At 35.2% G+C, this 21,782-nt stretch overlaps 1 protein-coding gene across 1 annotated transcript in view; it reads right to left on the bottom strand.

Moving 5' to 3' along the window:
- The window catches only part of LOC138335131 (probable sodium/potassium/calcium exchanger CG1090), a 73,449-nt gene that overhangs the window by 26,116 nt on the left and 25,551 nt on the right, over window positions 1-21,782 (bottom strand). The window contains exon 2 of the mRNA XM_069284069.1: window positions 2,244-2,441. Within this exon, the coding sequence (XP_069140170.1) occupies window positions 2,244-2,441 (198 nt within the window). The remainder of the gene's footprint in view (window positions 1-2,243; window positions 2,442-21,782) is intronic.

Raw genomic sequence — 21,782 nt, 5'->3', positions numbered from 1 at the left:
GTTGAGTGGGAGACATCCAGTATCTGCTTTATGAGTGACCATCTCCACAACACAAATAATGACTGTGCCTATTGTATCCGTTTTAGAATGTCATTAGTGAAGTCGTCAGGACAGATGAGGAGTCTAAAGGGAGGCAAAGAAACGGTTTATATAGAACTGTAACACATAGAAACGAGACCCTGGGGATTTAGCATAACAAGGCTTGGTAAAAAAAGGATGGGTGTACACTTTGTAAGTACAGATGAATTAATGAAGATGATCAATAAAAGAATTAACATTAATGAGGAAGAAATCAAAATGAAAATTAGAAATATTGATTAGGGTAGGAAAAGTAACTGAAATAGGAAATGATATCCTGGATGACTAGGAGTTAGTATTACATAGTAAATGTTAAATGTAACCAGATATAACAAGAAACATATTGGAGCAAACAAGGGTCAAATTGAATGACGATTGAAAACAATTAAACTGAATATAATATAGACACTTGAAATATTGAGAGATGGACAAGGAAAATAACTGGAAAGATTGCTAAACAGATAGGGAAGATATCTAGAAATATAACAAGATTGACGGGGGAGATAACTGGAATGATGGTTAAACTGACAGTAGAGATAACTGGAAAGATGGTTAAACTGACAGGGGGATAACTGGAAGGATGGTTAAACTGACAGGGGAGATAACTGGAAGGATGGTTAAACTGACAGGGGAGATAACTGGAAGGATGGTTAAACTGACAGGGGAGATAACTGGAAGGATGGTTAAACTGACAGTAGAGATAACTGGAAAGATGGTTAAACTGACAGGGGAGATAACTGGAAGGATGGTTAAACTGACAGTAGAGATAACTGGAAAGATGGTTAAACTGACAGGGGAGATAACTGGAAGGATGGTTAAACTGACAGTAGAGATAACTGGAAAGATGGTTAAACTGACAGGGGAGATAACTGGAAGGATGGTTTAACTGACAGTAGAGATAACTGGAAAGATGGTTAAACTGACAGGGGAGATAACTGGAAGGATGGTTAAACTCACAGGGTAGATAACTGGAAGGATGGTTAAACTCACAGGGGAGATAACTGGAAGGATGGTTAAACTGACAGGGGAGATAACTTGAAATATTACAAGACTGGCGTAAGGGAAAGATGGTTAAATGACAGGATACTAGATTGGAAGGATGTTAACTGACAAGACTGGCTGGGTGAGATTACTGGAAATAGGCTAGCCTCTCAAAGCAAAACAAAAAAGACAAAATTTCAAAACAGACACAGTTGTTATTAATTGCTTGAATCCCATCAGTAATCCTATTTTTCGCTCAGTCTGCATTTAGTTAGTAATGTGTAGATACAATATCAGGTTTATCCTGTAAGTGGTATTTATGAAGCCATATTAAGGGATGCTACACAGTCTGACCTTCCCAATACATTTAGATAACCAGATACATGATAAAACACCAACTCAGTTTTTCCAGTGTTCTTGGCAATAACCAATGATTAAAGAGAAATGATCTAGTTTAGCACCTACACATGTTTTATTCTCTGTAAACATTTATTGGTTAGAGTACAGGTACCTGCAGTAAAGTAAATATCTCTAACATAATCACATAATCGACAACTTGTTATGATAACAGACTCTCTATATCAGCTGTTATTAAAGGAATAATAATACAAGCCGGAGGACAGACGCCTATGGTATAATTAGGCATAAAAATAGCTTTGATCGTTTGATACAGTTTGTCTGATTAGCATACTTTATATTTCTGAACAATGTTGCAGATTTCGTGCTATCTTTGAATTATGTAATAAGGCATAGAAACATCTGGTAGAACTTGAGAAGAAGTTCAAAATACGTTTTCAAGATGGAGACTGTGGCCGCCATCTTGGATTTCGGATTGGCCCGAAAAATAACAACACCATTTCAGGATCATTTCATGCAAGTTTCAGCAAAATCGTACTGGTAGAACTGGAGAAGAAGTTCAAAATGGGAAAAGTTCACGCACGGTGCACGACTCACATAACAGGTGAAACATGATGACCATAGGTCATCCTGACCCTTCTGGTCAGATGACCTAAAAAGGGCAATTCCACTTTATAAGAAGACACAACATGATTATACTGCACTCTTCCAAAACACACAACCACACTTTATACACGCAACACACCAAATACATTACCTGACGCCGTCCTCACCTGACCACGTCTGTTAATAGGACGTTAACTTAATCAAACAAACAAACAACTTACTATCACAGATGATTTCAAGAGAAGGCACAAAGTAGTCATCACAAAGATAGGCGAAGCCGAGAAACATGTAGAGGGATACAAGGACATGGATGATGATTGCTCCGTGTAACCGTTCCTCCTGAGTAAACAGGCCCTTCGGGAATTGTTCTACGGCTCGCGGAGTACAGTTCTCAAGGCCTGTAAGGTGGCGGGACTCCACTGAAATACACAAAGTATATACCATATATAAAGTAATCTGTTATTAATGGGACTATTTTTATAGACATTGGGAGAAAAAGTGTTTATATAAATGTCATATCGAAAGGATGTTAAATGAGTGATCATTTCATGTGAGATTTTATCAAAGAAATCTTATAAAGATACACTATATCACATCACTATAAGAACCAGAATTCAGAAGGATTTCAAAGTAAAAACAAACTAGAACTGTCGCCAGAGTGGACAACTTATATCCCCCGTTGCACAAATTTAGTAATAACTCCATTAATAGGTAACATTACAGAACCCTATATAGTTTACTCAACTCCACTTTTATGTCAGGGTTCTGTGTACCAAATTTGATCAAAATCTGTCAAGTAGTTAGGTTAGGAGGAGTTCGCCTGACAAAGTTGTCCCCCAGCCCCCCTAAACTTAAATTCGTTTTGGAGGAGGTATACAATTTCCAGCAATGAATAGCCACCTTACTTGAATCATCCAAAAGTCATGTGATTTGTTTCCTGACGTTAATTACATTTTATTTGCCAAAGAAAACCACTACAGCCAATGATATGTACACTAGTAAGACATGGTGTAAGTCAGTGCATGAATGTCTGGTGGATTAGGTAATACTTTAAGTGAATATAGATACAGCGACAAATAATCACATTTATTCAAAAACCTTAAAATGTCTCAGGGACAAATGCCCTCTCCTTTATATATTAAAGCCAGACAAGAAAGAAAAGAACAGATCTGTGTGGAGGAGTATCGGACAAGTATGGGTAACTGTTTATTCCCCCATTCACCTAACATGGTGAGAACATGGAAATATTTTGTAATATTGATATAAACTTCAGTATAAAGATCCTCGTTCTCTGACAGGTCTCTTGCTTTAAATTCCATCAATGGAAGTATACTATATCTTTTAAAATGATAAATAGCCTGGTCCATACTGCTTTGAAAATTTATCTATTCAATTTTAACTCTTCCATATGGCACGAGACAGTCCTTACAGAAAACGTTCCCAAGGTTACGTAAACAACTACTAACTTTGTAAACAAATTGGAAACATTGATCTAAATTTTAAAATAAACCTGGCTGAGCATGGCTTGTATAGCCATCAGCTTTAAATACAGCTCATCCAAGTCTTAATCAAGGTTTCTATTACCTGATTTTATACAAAACTTGCCAATACTGTGATCCAATTTATTTCTGCCATTTGATCCCCTTATCTTATCCACTACAATACATAAATAAAGCTAGCTTGCCAAGGCAACTTCTGTTGGTTGAATCTCAATTATTTTATTTATTAGGACTGATCAATTTCATAAGTCAACTTCAATAATGAAATGTGAAATGTCAATGAAATCAATCTACTTTAGGAAATTGAATCCCAATCTTGTAGTTTCAAGTAATTGACTTTTTCTCATTAAAAGAAGGAAATAATGAGTATAGGGAGGGATATGAAGACCCATCAACAGATGCATTAGAGTAAGACATCAATGTCCCTACCTCCATATATATCAAAGTGGATATGGGAGTAAGACTTTATATTATACACATACTTACCCCCCCCCCTCCCTCTGGCTGCCCTCATATCATGGAGGTGGCATAAACATTAACTGATGGCCAGCTGTCAATCAAATCGCTAAGGTAGTGCATGTGACTTTGCATTTTGTAGTGTGTATGCTATATGACGTATGCTTCCACATTGTGGGAGCATGAGACGTGGCTACATACTGTCTGTCTATCAATTAATTTCTCTACCATGCTTAATTTTGTTTTCTGACCTTGTTATCATGAACATTGTCTTCATTAAGTAAATAAAAGATTTTATAAATTTTTTGATTATGAGAAATTTTGGTTTAACAAGATGGTGATTACAGTAAAACACCATTATAACAAACCTCTAGGGACCAACAAAATTTCTTCATTATAATCATAGTTCGTTATACACATAAAGTATGTATTTTATATGAACCGTAACGGGGAAAGAAAATTACTGCGTTATAACCATGAATTTGTTTTAAGTGTGTTCGTTATAAACATGTTTTACTGTACCCATTTAAGAGACCAGCTATACCCTTATTGTATGGTAATTAATTACTTCAGAAGTAAAAGGTACAAATAACAAGAAATGTATATCTCTTTAAGAACAGCCACAAGTTAAATATACCAATGAAAATTGCAGATTATCCACCATTTAAATTCTCCCACTATCTCATTATATATACACACACACACACACACGGATAAAAAAAACTGTCCACTGTATCAAGATTAAGTAAGGAGAACACTTCACATAAAACTGCTCCACACACATAAAAAACAAGATTTATATGCTGTTGGAAACACTAGGATATGACCATATTGATTTTGTGGAATAAGAACTCCATATCATATCCTTGCATCAGTATAAGTGTCTTAAGATAAGCATTGTTTAATTGAATATGGTGGCTAATATCTCCCCTGACAGAATACATCAGATTGATTCAGTAATAGATTTTTCTAAAGCTGCAGATTTTTTTTTCTGACGCTTTCTGGTATAATCTCTCACTTTTATTTCACAAGTGTTACTGCGGATGAATGACAGTCCTACAGAAACAACAATTCTACACAAAACACACAAATCCAGGAATAATTTAAGATTTCACATGCAACTAAATCCTGTCTAGATTAGGTAACAAATGTAAACAAGCGAAATCTCAAAGCATAATCTGGCGCTGTGGCTGCAATAATTCATCCAAAAAACCCTGCTTTATTCCGTTGATATTGGAAACTACCATTTTTAAATCTATTGAAATTCACAACATTGGGAACCAAAATATATCATTATCTTGTAATGGAGGCCTAACAGACAAACTGTTGTCATAGTAACAGGCTGGGTATCCTACTGCTTTGATATTGTATGTGAATCCTTGATGTCTTTCTCTGTTGATGTTCATTTTTTTCCTTTAAGAAAAAACAACTAACCATCCATCTACATGTAAAATAGTTGATGATGTGATGATGATGATGATGATGATGATATGAGTAAGATGTTTTGAGAATGAGCGTGATAGGGATATTGAATGTGAATAAGAATGCAAGTATCTATTTATTATGTGGTATATTGCACATGAAAATGAAATAATTTGTAATTAAGAAATATTTCAATTACATGTAATTGTAATTGTAATTAATTACATTCTAAAAATGTGTAATTAACAATTACATTTCAATTACTTTTCAATTACATATATATATTTACTAATGTCTAATACTAAAATTAATGAATGTAAGACATTTATTTGGCTATATAGAAATTTAAACAGGTTACATATGTGAGGCAGTGACCATAGTATACCCTACACTTGTACCTCTTTTTACCTGTAGTTTTCTCCTGAGGCAATATATACAGGTGTGAGTTGTGAACACATAGCCTGTGATTACAAATCACAAAGGTCTTGCTTATATAACACCTATATATACATGTTGATCACCTAATTAGCATATCTAATGACGGCAAAAATATAGATGATAGCTCAGATTAGTCTTCAACCGCCCCTGCCAAGAAAATTAAAACAGCTAGAAGACTTTTTCAGTTCATTCCACTACACCCTCACGAAAGAGACACAACTCTTAAATCCAATGAAGTAGACACCTACGGGTACATTGGTGAATATTGCACAGAGAGATGTTGGGACCCATTTAAGTTCCGGAAAGATAATTCTTGCAGATTTCCACATTTGTGTATTTTACCAGCTCCAGTAGAGAGATTATTTAGTGTTGCTGGCAAAGTATTCCGACCAGACAGAAACAGAATGCATATATGTCTGATGATAATTTTCAGACTCTGATGATGATAAAATGCAATTTATAAATATGAATACCTGGTACCATCATATTTTTAAATTGCATTTTATCATCATCAGAGTCTGAAAAGTTTTAAATGTACATTTTTATTTGACCTAGGTCTAATAAAAATGCACATGTAAAACTAATACACGTACACCCTACCAATACTCAATTGTAACTTGTGAAGCATATGTTCTATCAGAACTTACTGATAGTGACTTATATACTATACAATTGTGTATATATTTGTAAAAATAAACATCTTAAGAAAATGTAATGTGTAATTGTAATTAATTACTTTTTGAATGTAATTGTAATTGTAATTAATTACATTTACAAAACTGAGTAATTGTAATTGTAATTGTAATTGAGTTTTGACCAAGTAATTGTAATTGTAATTAATTACATTGCAATGTAATTGACCCCAACCCTGTTTATTATGTGGTATATTGCACATGAAAATGAAATAAAAAATAAATTATAAAAAAAAAAATAATAAATAAATAAATAAAATAGTGTCTTTATAATTCAGAAAAGTTGCAAACATTCGAGATAGTATGTGATAAAGTCATAAAATGAGAGGAGTAGAAGTCATTGGAAGGTTAGTGCATCAACTTTTATTACAGATGGGACAATTCACTGATGCATTTGGATTGCGGAGTGGTGCATCATTTATCCTCAATTTGTATCGCAGTAGTTGAAACATACTTATCTACCTTGAGCAATGTAGTATATGTTTAGTTGTCAACAAAATGGCAGACCAAGAGGGCAAATATAAACTATGTATAAAATTGCCAGTTGTGAGTTCTCAAATTCGAATCATTCCAATACAAGAGCTGTTTGTTGGAAACAGAAAAAAAAACAATCACAATATGTATCATATCGTGGCCCTTGTATCACAACAAATATCGTACCATAACCCTTGTATCGCAATATGTATCGTATCGTAACCCTTGTATCACAACATGTATTGTATCGTAACCCTTGTAACATGATTTGTATCGTATCGTAACTCCTGTATCACAACATGTATTATATTGTAACTCTTGTATTGAGATATGTATCGTATCGTGGCCCTTGTAACACAACATATATCTTATCATAACCCTTAAATTGCAATATGTATCGTACCATAACCTTTGTATCGTAATGTGTATCTTATCGTGACCCCTGTATCAGAACTTGTATCGTATTGTAACCCTTGTATCGCGATATGTATTGTATCGTGACCCCTGTATCTTTATAAATACATTGTATCTTGACCCCTGTATTGCGATATGTGTCAAATTGCCACCTACCTTTTGATACACAGCTCTTTTAATTATGCTAAAACCATGGTATTCAGTCTTCACATATTACAGATTTACTTCCCTTGTGGGTTGTATCCATTATAACATCTTTATTTTGTGAGCGGAACTCACATTGTTTTCTCTGAATAATGTAAATTTAAACCTACAATATGATATCAATATCTACCTGCAAGGGAAGATAACTCTGTAATATGCAAATACAGAATATTAAATCTGCCCATCAACAATGAGCAAATAAGCAAAATTTGCACAGATTGCCCTCATAACATGAGAATAATTAAATACAATTAAAAGACAAATAATTAATGAAATCTTTCTCTTTTTTTCATTTATTTAGATTTTTCATTGAATGTCTTGATATTCCTTTACACGGCCTTATGTTTTGCCTTTCATAGAGAATGGCAATATACAGAACCTGCCTTTGTGACCACTTCTGTATAACCAACAGCTGCTTTATAAGACCACTTTTCTCGGGTACCAATGACCAATTTTAATACAATATGCCCAGTGTGTAAAGACCACCTGGCTATAAAGACCATTTGTCCACTTTCCCTTAAGGAGAACTGGTTTGACTGTATTTCAAAAGAACTAAAACTAAAAGTCATTGTTTTGTTATCGCAACGTTGTGGACTTCATGACACCAGAATGAAGACTAATTTAATACTAATGTCATTTGTAAATTTTGCTGCTTTGGACACACAATATTGCTGTTGCTCATTTATACCCAGAAGACTAGTGAAGCTAGCTATTGTCAGTGAAATAATTAGAAATGATTGTCAAGGTAATAAGTAGAAATTAAGAACCTACCTACAGCAATTATCAAAGGTTAAGGTCATTCCTATGTACACAATTCTTTAGCAGGCCCGGTCCCACTGGTGTTTAGGAAGATTTGCGAATGTATTGCGCACAAAATTGGCTGGTATTCGCTGAACATACGCAATATTCGTAAATCGTACTTGTATCTGTCGCCCAACATCCGCACACGTCCGCAATTATCCGCAATGGCATGTTTTTCCGTTCCCAGGATTTTTGAACTGCACAAAATTTTGATTGCGGAAATCATTCGCATTAGATGCGCTATTCGTACCCAATACATACTCAATACATGCTTACTTTATGCGCTGTATATCCGCTGTTATTCGTTGGTATCCGCAACTGACTGGGTTTTGCGGCTTTATAGCGAACTGGGACAGTGTGTAAAACGAATGTATAGCGTACCTATCACGTTGACATCACGAATTAAAATAATTTGTAGCGAATGCATATTGAGTTCAGCGTTTGTATTGCGTCTGTTTTGCATTTGATTTGAGAATAATTTGCGAATGTATAACAAACGTGTTGCGTAAACCAAAACTACTGTATAAATATAGCAAAAATCGACATATTTGTCTATTATTTCCTGTCCGTCGAGAAGTACAGGTGTAATACTGGGTAATCGGCAATAATACCAATGCAGCGTAACAATGGTATCCAACAACATATTAATCTACTTGTTCAAGTCATGAAATTGTTTCAAAGACAGAAAAGAAAAAGTTGTCTGCTTTGAATTGAATTTGAAACAGACTGGACCTTTTTTGTATCTGGAGGAGGTAGGATGAAAGTTGCAGCTTGCTTATCTTTGTTGCAGTCGTGTTGTTGTGAAAAGCGATACCGAAAGGCCAGAGCGCGCTTCTTTTACCTCCGTAATTCAGATGCCCTATATGCGCAATACAACCGTTATTTCCGCTACATCTGCGCAATGCATTATTAATAGATTCGTAATATTTCCGTAACAATCGCAATACTTCCGATCTGTTTCCTCAATGTATGCGTTATTTATTCGTAATTGTTTGTTACGTATCCGCATTGTTACCGATTGTACACCTCATGGGAGAGCGTCCGTTATCGTATTCGCTTGTATTCGTGAAATATCCGCATTTGTTCGTAATAAATTCGCAGAATGTTATTAATATATCCGTAATCTATACTTGAAAATTTGTTATTTTAAGTAAATTTTGTTGCGGATGACAACGAACGGCCCAGTTTTATAAACTAAATTCATCCGTAATTAATCCGCTCATTAAGTAAATTTTGTTGTAATAAATCTGGGCCCAGTTTCGCAAAACTTCCATAACTTTAAAGAATTCCTGAACTTTGTAAAGTCTATATAGGAAAGCATTACAGATTTTATGGAAGGCTTTTTAACTTTAGATTTTTTCCTGATCTTCTGGAATGCTTTCTTATGACCCATTTTAAGGTAAAGAATCCAATAATGTTAAGGAATATTCGTGAAACTGGGGTCAGGTCGAAGGTCTCTTTGTTAGTGAGAAGATTTTTTTATATTTGACCCCATATGATAAGACCTTGAATTCAGATCAAGGTCACTCATTTGAACAAACTTGTTGGCATGCTATAGGCCCAATATCATATCTAGCCCACTTAAGTATTGAGAAAAAGTCTGGATGATCCATCGACCATAAACAAAAAGCAAAAGAAAAAAAAAAACATACACAGACTCTGTGTCACAAAATAAATTCACTTACCAATATGACATGTGAGCTCAGAAAAATTGAACAATGAAGCCAATACAGAAGATTTCACAGTGAATCAAACAAAAAGATTTGGTTGACCCCTTAATTGACTGCTGTGTAAAAATGTTCCCATGTCAAGCAGTGAAAATGCTAAAACTTATTCCTTATACCTTAGAGAGAAAACCGTTCATTTTATCACTTTCCACAAATGTCATCTGATCATGTTCAGAGAGGCCAGATATGGAAACATATACAAATGTCTTCAGCCCCTATAAAACAGCAGTACATGCAGGCCTGTAGCATACCACCTTGGCATCATCAATCATGATCTACTGTCACACAAATCCGGCTGACATTTTAGATGTTACACCTTTGGAAAAGGTCGCTTACAATTTTCCCAGAACATAAAGAAATGACAAATACACAGGTGTAACATTTTAAAAGGATTAAAGCTGGGTTTTTTCTTCTCTTATTTTACAATGTGCGTGTCTTTAAGATAATCAAGTTGTCGTAAACCATGAATAAAGTTACTGGTGTGTTAGTGGGCAGTGGAGGTGTGAAATTCAGCTATAGTTATGTCATATTCATACAGAATTCTGACTGGTCTTGTAGTATACTCATGTCACCACTTGGAATATTTAAATGTTTCCAATTATTACATGTTTATAGATACCTGTATATATCATTTTTATTAAAACCAACATAACCATCATTAATAATATCTATCATACCGCCCACGGGATGTCAATGTCACAATCTATATACTTATAGTTGCTCTGCATTTTCCTTTGAAAAGGAAAATCATATTTTTATATAAGGCAAATAATTATAATGGCTGTAACTTTTAAACAATCTTTGATATTTTGCCTATAGGTAATGGACATGATATAGGCTTAATCACATGCATATAAAGGTGTAAATAGCCTTTTTCTATTTTTTTACTTTGCTTTAATAGCAGTAATAGGCATTAATTGTATAGCTTGAAAGGCACCATTATCTGTCTAAAAGTCTTTTGAGCTACAATATTGAAGATACATGGGATTCTAACGTGAAACCCAGAGGTGAAAATCTAGTAGTAATATATGCCAGCTATGGGAAACAAACAGCCTAAAACTTCAATGATATGAAATCAATACAGTCAAACCTGTCAAGACTAGCCATGAGAGCAAGGAAAAATGTTCTTTATAGCCAAGGTCTTTATATAAAGGTAAAATTGTGTTAAAATTGACTGTTATAATTTTGGGACCCTATGAAAATGGTTTTATTAAGCAGGTGGTTTTATAAAGAGGAGGTCGCTAAAGGTTTGACTGTATTCAAAATATCTGACTAGGGCAAGATCAGAAATACAATAAATATTCACAAAAAGCAGGAGATCATATACAGTTATACACACAATTTCTATGTGACAGTCAGAGAAATATTAAGTTATATATTTGACTGACAGCTTCCTCCATAGGAATATTATTGAATTTTGAAACAATGACAAAGTGTCAATTATCATTTAACAATTACCCTGTAAAGAAGTTCTCCAATCCATTGGTAACCAGAGAGAGTCCCAAGGAATCCCTGTATTTATCTGATAACTCTGGATATATTATTTCTGATGTACTTGGCTTGCTCTTTGGTTTGGACCCTAGATGATCTATAAATACTGCCTATGTTATTTTAGTTCAGCTATGTAATCTATTATTGATACAACATCGTGGTGATACTGTTACACTGTCAGCTAAAAAAACTGTTCCACACTGAAGAAGGAGTCAAACTATTGATAAAATTATAGCAATTGAGAATAAAGGAGAGAGACAACTTCAATACACAAGTGAGTGTCGGGGAGGAAATATTGCATTGCCTTTTTAAAGAATTTAGATGATTTCTCCATGCTTCAGGGGCTGAAATTTGCTTCTTTTTCCCAAATGAGATTCAGCCAAATTACAAAGAAATTTATTCTGAAAAATTTCTACCCCCAATGTGTACTTCCAAATCACTAAAACAAAACCAACTGTCTTAAAAGCAGTTCTTAAATCATCATCACTGTTAATTTGACCTTCAGCATCAAGACATTATCTTTTTAGTACCTATAGTGGCCATGACGGTAGGGTGATCTGAGATATTACTATGGTACTTGCCAGATAGGCTCTAACAGTAGGTTGTTGATTTTCTGCTAAATACTATGACCATCCTTCACCCCCTTCACCCGTCAGTCACCTTGGTTATAATATTATAATGAATGGTTATGAAGTATAAAGCAAGTAAGCCAAGCTAGTTGTCAATTAAATGAATGGGGTTTGAACTGCCATTTTGAGCTACGATTTCAGAGCTGCCTTTCTGATACAAAACTTTTTGAGATGTCATTCAGAAGTTATCATCATGGAGAAGTTATTCTGGAGCTGTTATGCTGATCTTTGTATCAAAATATAATATGAAATAAATATACATGTACCGCACTTCCTGTGATTTTAAGCAGATCCTTACTGGTCATCAATAGAGAATAACCATCTTGTTATGATTACGAAAATTTGATCCGCAAAATTTTCAAAAGTGATCGAGTTATATCAAAAATGACACCAATAATGCAAAAATCAATTCACTTAAATTCAATGTTTTGGTTTTAGTTAAAATCGAGAAAATTTTGACTTACGAAAACAACCTGCTATCAGTCAGAGAGTTCATCTCAAATGAAAAGAAATTGTCTAGCTCTATGTATAAATTAATGTATGCCCTCCATGTAACAGGGAAAACTGAATTCAAATGGCTTAAGTGCGTTAAAGAAATTCTAGATAATTCTGGTTTAAGTTTTGTTTGGATATATCAAAAAAGCTGTTTACCTGATATTAAGTATCTGAAGTCAACTATTACCCAGAAATTAAGGGATCAGTTCATCCAGACGTGGTTCCAAGATATTCTTCGAGAGGTTCTTATTACTCTATATTTAAAAACCATTTTGGACTTGAAAATTATTTAATACGATTAAATGAAAAAGACAGAAAAACAATGTGCAAATTCAGAACATCAAATATTAAATTTCCGGTTGAAACCGGAAGATGGATAGGAGTTCAACGTAACAATAGAATATGTCATTTATGCAATACCGGTATTGGTGATGAATTCCATTATTTGTTTTTATGTTCAGATTATAATGTAAGTCAGCTACGTGGGGATTACATTCCTGCTTACTACACAAGACATCCTAATCACATTAAAATGAAAGGCATGTTCTCCATTTTTCATAAAAAAATGTACGCAAATTTATGCTTATTTGTTCAGAAATTATGCAATTTGTTATAGTATTAATTACAGCTCAAAATTATCTAAAATATATGTATTGTTCTAATGTATTAATATATACACATATGAATAAGTCAATTATTACTATACTCAATACATGTATATTAATATCTCCTATGTTACCAATTTTAAAGGTGAAACAATTTGTTGGAAAAAATGTTATGACACACTGAATTTTGTTTGTAAAAGTTTGAATCTTTATACAAATAATGCATCTTAATTTTGCCTGTCATGCTTTAAAATTGAATTATATATGTATGACCTCTTGTTATACACAATAGTGTATCTGAGTGTAATAAAAGAATTGAATTGAATTGAATTGAGTAACTGTGACCTATCAGTACTTCTAGGCGGTCTACCTTTACCTGTGTACATCACCAATACCATGCCCAATCCTTTTACAGCTGATCTATGGACTAGTTATCACAATATATATATAGACATAAATTGATCATTTTTCTCTACCAGATATTTACATGGACGTATTCATACATAAAAAGCGATGATTATTCTATTGTTTGATAGGCAATACAGTTAAATAGATTTATTTATGGACAATTAATCCATATTTATTGATGATAGCACAGCTGTGTATATACTAAACTTGTATTCAGTGTAGAATATAGAAACCACGATATCTGGAGTCGTCCAATATAAACAAGAGGCCCAGAGGGCCTGTATCGCTCACCTGGTTTGTTATGCCAAATAATGATCTGAATACAGGTTCATTGTTTCTTTTCTGAAGGAATTTTAATATTAACCTCTAAATCCCCTATTGGGCCCTATTTATAGGATTTACCTCTATTTCCCCTATTGGGCCCCACCCGTCCTGCCCCCGGGGGGTCAGAGCCAAAATTTATACAAGTTCTGTTCCCCCTCCCCCAAGGATGTTTGTGGCCAAATTTGGTTACAATCCATGCAGAACTCTAGGACAAGTAGCGATTTATAGGATTTACCTCTATTTCCCCTATTGGGCCCCGCTCCCTCCTGCCCCCGGGGGGGTCAGAGCCAAAATTTATACAAGTACTGTTCCCCTTCCCCCAAGGATGTTTGTGGCCAAAACTTATACAAGTTCTGTTCCCCCTCCCCCAAGGATGTTTGTGGCCAAATTTGGTTACAATCCATGCAGAACTCTAGGACAAGTAGCGATTTATAGGATTTACCTCTATTTCCCCTATTGGGCCCCGCCCCTCCTGCCCCCAGGGGGTCAGAGGCCAAAATTTATACAAGTTCTGTTCCTCTTCCCCCAAGGATGTTTGTGGCCAAATTTGGTTACAATCCATGCAGAATTCTATGACAAGTAGCGATTTAAAGCCAAATTCGGGCCAGGTGAGCTAAAAATACACATACAAAGAAGGGAAAAAAACAGAATTAAACATTAATTCGGCTCAAACAGAATTTCAAGTCAAGCGATTTTGAGATAACGTTTAGACTGAATGTAAATCATATGGAATATCAATGTTATATTGTTATAAGAATATTTATTAGATTGTAAAACTTGTTATAGTAATGGATGTTATATTGATTGTTTCAATCCCTACAAATATAGCAACAAGAGCTGTTGGAGAACAGCAAAGCTCGCCTATTCAGAAGAAGTTGATGTTCAAGTATTTACTATTTAAACATGGAAATATGACAAATTAACAGACTCAAAAACCCCCTAAAGGGCCCCAAATTGGTTGTATTATCACGTTCAGCATCCATACACATTAGGAAAATAAAATCATAAACATTTATGATGACTTATGCTTAAACAATTGACAAAATAGAAACTTGCTCAAAAACTTTAACATGGAAATATGACAAATTAACAGACTCAAAAAAAAACCTAAAGGGCCCCAAATTGGTTGTATTATCACATTCAGCATCCATGCACATTAGGAAAATAAAATCATAAACATTTATGATGACTTGAGCTTAAACAATAGACAAAATAGAAACTTGCTCAAAAACTTTAACATGGAAATATGACAAATTAACAGACTCAAAAAAAACCTAAAGGGCCCCAAATTGGTTGTATTATCACATTCAGCATCCATACACATTAGGAAAATAAAATCATAAACATTTATGATGACTTAGCTTAAACAATTGACGAAACAGAAACTTGCTCAAAAACTTTTACGTGAAATAGGACGCCAACGCTGACGCCGACGCCGGGGTGACAACATTAGCCTACTCCCTCTATTCTTCGAATAGGCGAGCTAAATAGAAACTTGCTCAAAAACTTTAACATGGAAATATGACAAATTAACAGACTCAAAAAAAACCTAAAGGGCCCCAAATTGGTTGTATTATCACATTCAGCATCCATACACATTAGGAAAATAAAATCATAAACATTTATGATGACTTAGCTTAAACAATTGACGAAACAGAAACTTGCTCAAAAACTTTTACGTGAAATAGGACGCCAACGCTGACGCCGACGCCGGGGTGACAACATTAGCTCCCTCTATTCTTCGAATAGGCGAGCTAAATAGAAACTTGCTCAAAAACTTTAACATGGAAATATGACAAATCAACAGACTCAAAAAAAACCTAAAGGGCCCCAAATTGGTTGTATTATCACGTTCAGCATCCATACACATTAGGAAAATAAAATCATAAACATTTATGATGACTTATGCTTAAACAATTGACGAAACAGAAACTTGCTCAAAAACTTTAACGTGAAATGGGACGCCAACGCTGACGCCGACGCCGACGCCGGGGTGACAACATTAGCTCCCCCTATTCTTCGAATAGGCGAGCTAAAAATGAAACTCATAGCAACAATGCAGACCCATTTTGAAATATTTTAGGTAATTATGGACCATTTTTGGCCTTGGCGATGTGTCCCTGGGAGTTAAATACACACTTCAAAAATGTTATAGACCCCTTAGCCCTTAGTTATATTCATCTTTATCTCCAAACAAGCAAGACCCCCCCCCCCTCCTCAAACTCACACACATCTTAGCTCTTTTTAAATCTCAAAACGTCTTTCAATTCCAAGTACCCTATTCAACCCAATAAGCAACCCGTCCCTACAAGTGTATCCCCATCAATATAAGTATGTCCCCATCCCTATAAGTATGTCCCCATCCCTATAAGTGTGTCCCCATCCCTATAAGTATGTCCCCATCCCTATAAGTATGTCCCCATCCCTATAAGTGTGTCCCCATCCCTATAAGTATGTCCCCATCCCTATAAGTGTGTCCCCATCCCTATAAGTGTGTCCCCATCCCTATAAGTGTGTCCCCATCCCTATAAGTGTGTCCCCATCCCTATAAGTGTGTCCCCATCCCTATAAGTATGTCCCCATCCCTATAAGTATGTCCCCATCCCTATAAGTGTGTCCCAATCCCTATAAGTGTGTCCCCGTCCCTATAAGTATGTCCCCGTCCCTATAAGTGTGTCCCCATCCCTATAAGTATGTCCCCATCCCTATAAGTGTGTCCCCATCCCTATAAGTGTGTCCCCATCCCTATAAGTGTGTGCCCCCGTCCCTTTAAGTGTGTCCCCATCCCTATAAGTGTGTGCCCCCGTCCCTATAAGTGTGTCCCTGTCCCTATAAGTGTGTGCCCCCGTCCCTTTAAGTGTGTCCCCATCCCTATTAGTGTGTCCCCATCCCTATAAGTATGTCCCCATCCCTATAAGTGTGTCCCCATCCCTATAAGTGTGTCCCCATCCCTATAAGTATGTCCCCATCCCTATAAGTGTGTCCCCATCCCTATAAGTGTGTGTCCCCGTCCCTATAAGTGTGTCCCAGTCCCTATAAGTGTGTCCCCATCCCTATAAGTATGTCCCCATCCCTATAAGTGTGTCCCCAGCACGTTACCTGGAAAAGATGGTTGTAAATTACACAATTTATCATGCTATATAATTATGTTTAACTACGCAGCTTCTCAAGCAATAAATCAACACTTTAAAGAAAATGTTGGCTGCATTACATATTACCACTGTGTAAATTAAAGCAGAAAAGTAGTCAGCAAAATTAATCTCGTTCTCAAGAGTCTAGAGCCACAAAACAGACAGTTGAAATAAAAAGACAGACCATTAATTAACTTGAAAGTAACAGAAAAATATAAATGCATTTAACTCAGATGAACCATGTCTCCCTTTAATTCAGAAGAGGCTTATCTCCATTTAATTCAGAAGGGGCTTATCTCGCTTTAATTTAAAATGGGCTTATCTCCCTTTAGTTCAGAAGTGACTTATCTCCCTTTAGTTCAGAAGTGACTTATCTCCCTTTAAGTCAGAAGGGCCTTACGTCCCTTTAATTTGGAAGAGGCATGTCTCCCATTAATTCAGAAGGGGCTTGTCTCCCTTAAATTCAGAAGAGGTTTATCTCCTTTTCATTCAGAAGGGGCTTATCTCCCTTTAATTCAGAAGGAGTTTGTGCATACTATGATTTGGAGACAGATTTGGTCAATGTTATCTGCTTTTCATTCCAATTATAGTCAAGCATGTCTACAAAGACCACCCAAGGGACAGAGGTCTTTATAGCCAGGTGGTCTTGATACACAGGTTGAACTGTATTGATTTGAAATTGACTATTACGACCCTAGAATAGCCGTTTTATTAAGCAGGTGTTTTTTTAAACAGAGATGGCCACTAATGCAGGATTTACTGAAATGCAACCTTTAGGTATGTCCACGGTAACTTATTTTTGCATTTTTCTGCCAAAAACTTATCAACAACAATCAAATTTTATTATCTCGACTGTTATGGATCTACATTACTTAATTTTCAAACAATTTTGTGGTTCCCTTTTCACATGAAATATGAAAAAATTAATTGTACATGTAAATAAATTGGTTCATAGTAAGCAACACAACAAAACCTGTCGTAGTGACCACCTCTGTATAAAGACCACCTGCTTAAGAAGAATACTTCCCTGCAGTCCCAAATGACCAATTTCAACACAAAATGACTTGTGTATAATGATGAATCATTTGACTTTTCAGTGGCCTTTATAGACAGGTATCGCTGTATCATATTACATTTTACAGGCTAAGACTATACAAATTTAGACATGGACAAGTCATATATCCACGGTAATTAGCTGCTTAGATGACATTTATGCTTTGTCGAAATGTCGGTTTTTGACACCAGAAACGTGACAAATAATACGGAAAACACTAGAGAAGCAAGAAAATTTTACTTGTAAAAATATGTAGATATGTGTAGCAATGGGTTATACTGAGAGCCAAAGTACATGTTTAATAATCATAACTTTGACTGGAAATCTGAATAATTCTGCCAAACATTTTATTTCCTGTTTCCTTTTAGACCTGACAGCTACACAATTTGTCTATTAGACACTATATTACATCTTGTGCTTGTAGTAAAAAAAACTGAAATAAGTATGTAAATGATAGTAGTAGGAGTATTTTATGTTCATTAATTACAAATGAGTATACTAATAACAAACACAACTATATATAGAAATGTCTATAAAACATATAGAGACGTAAAACTCCAGGTAGAAACATAATGTTACATTATGTGATGCCACACAAAAGACGTAAGATTACAATAAAACCTGCCATAGCCCAGGTCATCAAAATAATTTGACCTTTGTATAAGAACCCCCTGGTATGATTTTTTTTTCTTTTTTTTTTTTTTATTAACCTTCCCCAATTTGGGTGGATCCGCAAATGTATCGAAATTAAAACCCTACGAATTAGCAGGTACGTTTGGAGAAAGTAATTACAAATTTTGTAAAGCTGGCTCAATCTAAAAGTTGCCTATTCCTCTATTTAACAAGTGGTTTAGAGGTTATTGGTTGATCTGTTTCATAAAATATCATCAAGGTAGAAAATCTAGCTGTCTGATACATGCAATCCATACAGTACTCGACTAGCCTTCAAAGCCAACAATTTAAACAGGCAAGTCAGCAAACCAGTCAAACCATTCTCATAAAATTCTCTGAGAACATGCGATACCTGGTGCTTAATTATACCTAGGAAGATTTGGAACACTTAAGTTCACAAGTGGATGTATAAGACGAATCTAAGAGTAAAACGGTGTCTTGGATCTCTTTGGATTTTTGTGAACATCTAAAATACTTTGAATTATCTTTCTATGTCTAGATTCCTATACCATCATTATTCCAAGTGGGAAGACATTTCACTGTTCATTAAGAACAATTATGCTAAGTTTAAGACATGAATTCTTAATCTCTTGTCCAATGAAGGTTCAGGGATAGCAGACCTGTAGATGTTGTGGGGCTATAAAATGCAGTCGCAGACCTAGAGATTTTTGTTATATCTACTTCAGGACCTTAACCCCCTCCCCTCCCCCCCCCCCCCCCTATGCAGTGCACTTCAGGATGCTGAAACATAAGCCTAAATTCGAAAAGTAAAATACCTTATGTGTGAAGTTAAATCTCAACAATAAAAGTCCTTTTTTTATCCTTCAAATGAATTGGGTTTGATAAAAATTCCTGGCAGTGACAACAATTTTTTATCTCCGGTTTATGATCTATTATAAAACTCAAGGTATGAGAAAAGACAGCTAATATAAATATAAACTCTCTATAGTCAGTGACTTAAAAAGATCATCTTGCTTTAATCCTTTATAACCATGGTGATTATGTGGTTAAGGTGTCCTAACATCTTCAACGCTAGCTCTCCACCTTTAGGTTCAAGTTCCAATCCCAAGTTGACAGGTACTGATCATAGGTCGGTGGTTTTACTCCAGGTAATCTGGCTTTTATCCATCTCCTCATCTTGGCACATCCTTAAATGACCATGACCGAGTGATAAGTGGATGTAAAACACTAACAAATATTTAATCTCTTTACTAATTCATTTTGTTCCCACAAAAAAATGTTAAGAAAAAAAAAATCAACTTCTGGGCTCAATGAAAAACCCAGGCTGTAAAATTGGTGTGTTAAATCTCTGTTTTATGAGCAAATCCAATACAGAAGGTGAGGGGGAGGACAGTTAAGATAAATCCTCTGTGGTCAGTGACCTATGAAGGCTATATCTTATTCCTTGACAGCCCACTGTACAACAAACAGTCCACTGACATGACGACACTTAATCGATTTACGAAAAGCATGGTCACGTCTGGAAGCTGTTGATGTAATCCACGGAACAGAGTTGTGATAAAATCATTTAAGTACATCAGACAGCAAGTAAGAACCTCTATAAGAACCGTGGTCCTTGACACATGCAATAGCGTCTATGTCCCTGTAATGAGTTCACAGAAAATCTGTTACTTTTGGAATCAAGATAATTAGCGTGCCATGTGCTGGCCATGCTTTTATCAGGATATTGCCATTAAACCAAAGCCTTAATCATCATTTCAACTAACTCAAGCACCAAATAGATTTGGTTAAAAAAATATCATGTTATACCTTAAAAGGTCACAAGTCTTTTCAGACCGCTCTTTATAGGCATCGGTGCCTCAAACTTTTAATATCTTCTGGTTTTTTCAAAAAAGAGGAACTTTAAAGATGCTTTATAATGAACGCTAAATAAACTTTTGTAACTTTTAGTCTCAGATGAAAATGAAACTTTGCGATGTCTTTCCTTTGAAATAGTTTCTTAATATTTTTACTTGATAGATATGAACATTCATTACATGAAGTGAAGTCTTTTAGAAATGTATAAAAGGGACTGCAGGGCATGAGGATGGACAGGTAGGTCACAATGGGCAAGCTTGCATGGGCGCTTAAAAAATTGATGCAAATCAGGAAGCACTTAATAAAAACAATTTTGGAATAGCTTTTCACAAAATTATTCTTTAAAGTAAGCCATATATCAATTTTCATATGATATTGGTAAGAAAACCCAACAAAGTTTTAATATTTTCAGTCGGTGTTTAATTCAAAGTAAGAAAAATTGAAGCCTAAAATAGGGGTGGGCACTTATAGGGATTGGGACGCTTATATTAGGTCAAATACATATTATATAAATCATTTAAAGTACATTTAGTCTGATCTCTAATCCTTACAGGGTCTTTGGTAGCTCAGTATAGCTGTGTTACAATTACACACTTGGTGAACAAACAGTCATGTTTCAGTAAATCGGTTTATATCAGAGAGTTCTTTAACCTGTCTTTGACTTATACTGAATTATGAATCAGCTAAAGTAAACCATAAGATTAACCAATGATTTGTTGACACAGATTATTTCTACACGTCATAAATCATATTTAAATACATTGTCGATTGGATTTTGTTTTGTTTATTTTGCCTAAATTCCTATTACTACCAGGCAGGACTATTTAAGGACAATGTGATAAGCTAAAGAGGTGAAGGAAAGCTGGAGTTCCCAAAGACAAATCATCAACCTACAGTCATGAGTACCTGGCACCTACCCCATTTTGGGTTTCAAATTCACAATCTAGAGGTGGTCAGGGCTAACGGAACATGGTATTAATACCAAGGTATGACTCCGTCATTGTAA

Source organism: Argopecten irradians, chromosome 11 (genome assembly GCF_041381155.1).
Source record: "Argopecten irradians isolate NY chromosome 11, Ai_NY, whole genome shotgun sequence".
Classification (NCBI taxonomy): Eukaryota; Metazoa; Mollusca; class Bivalvia; order Pectinida; family Pectinidae; genus Argopecten; species Argopecten irradians.
Note: the sequence above shows the minus strand (reverse complement) of the source record. Positions and strands in the feature narration are given on the sequence as shown.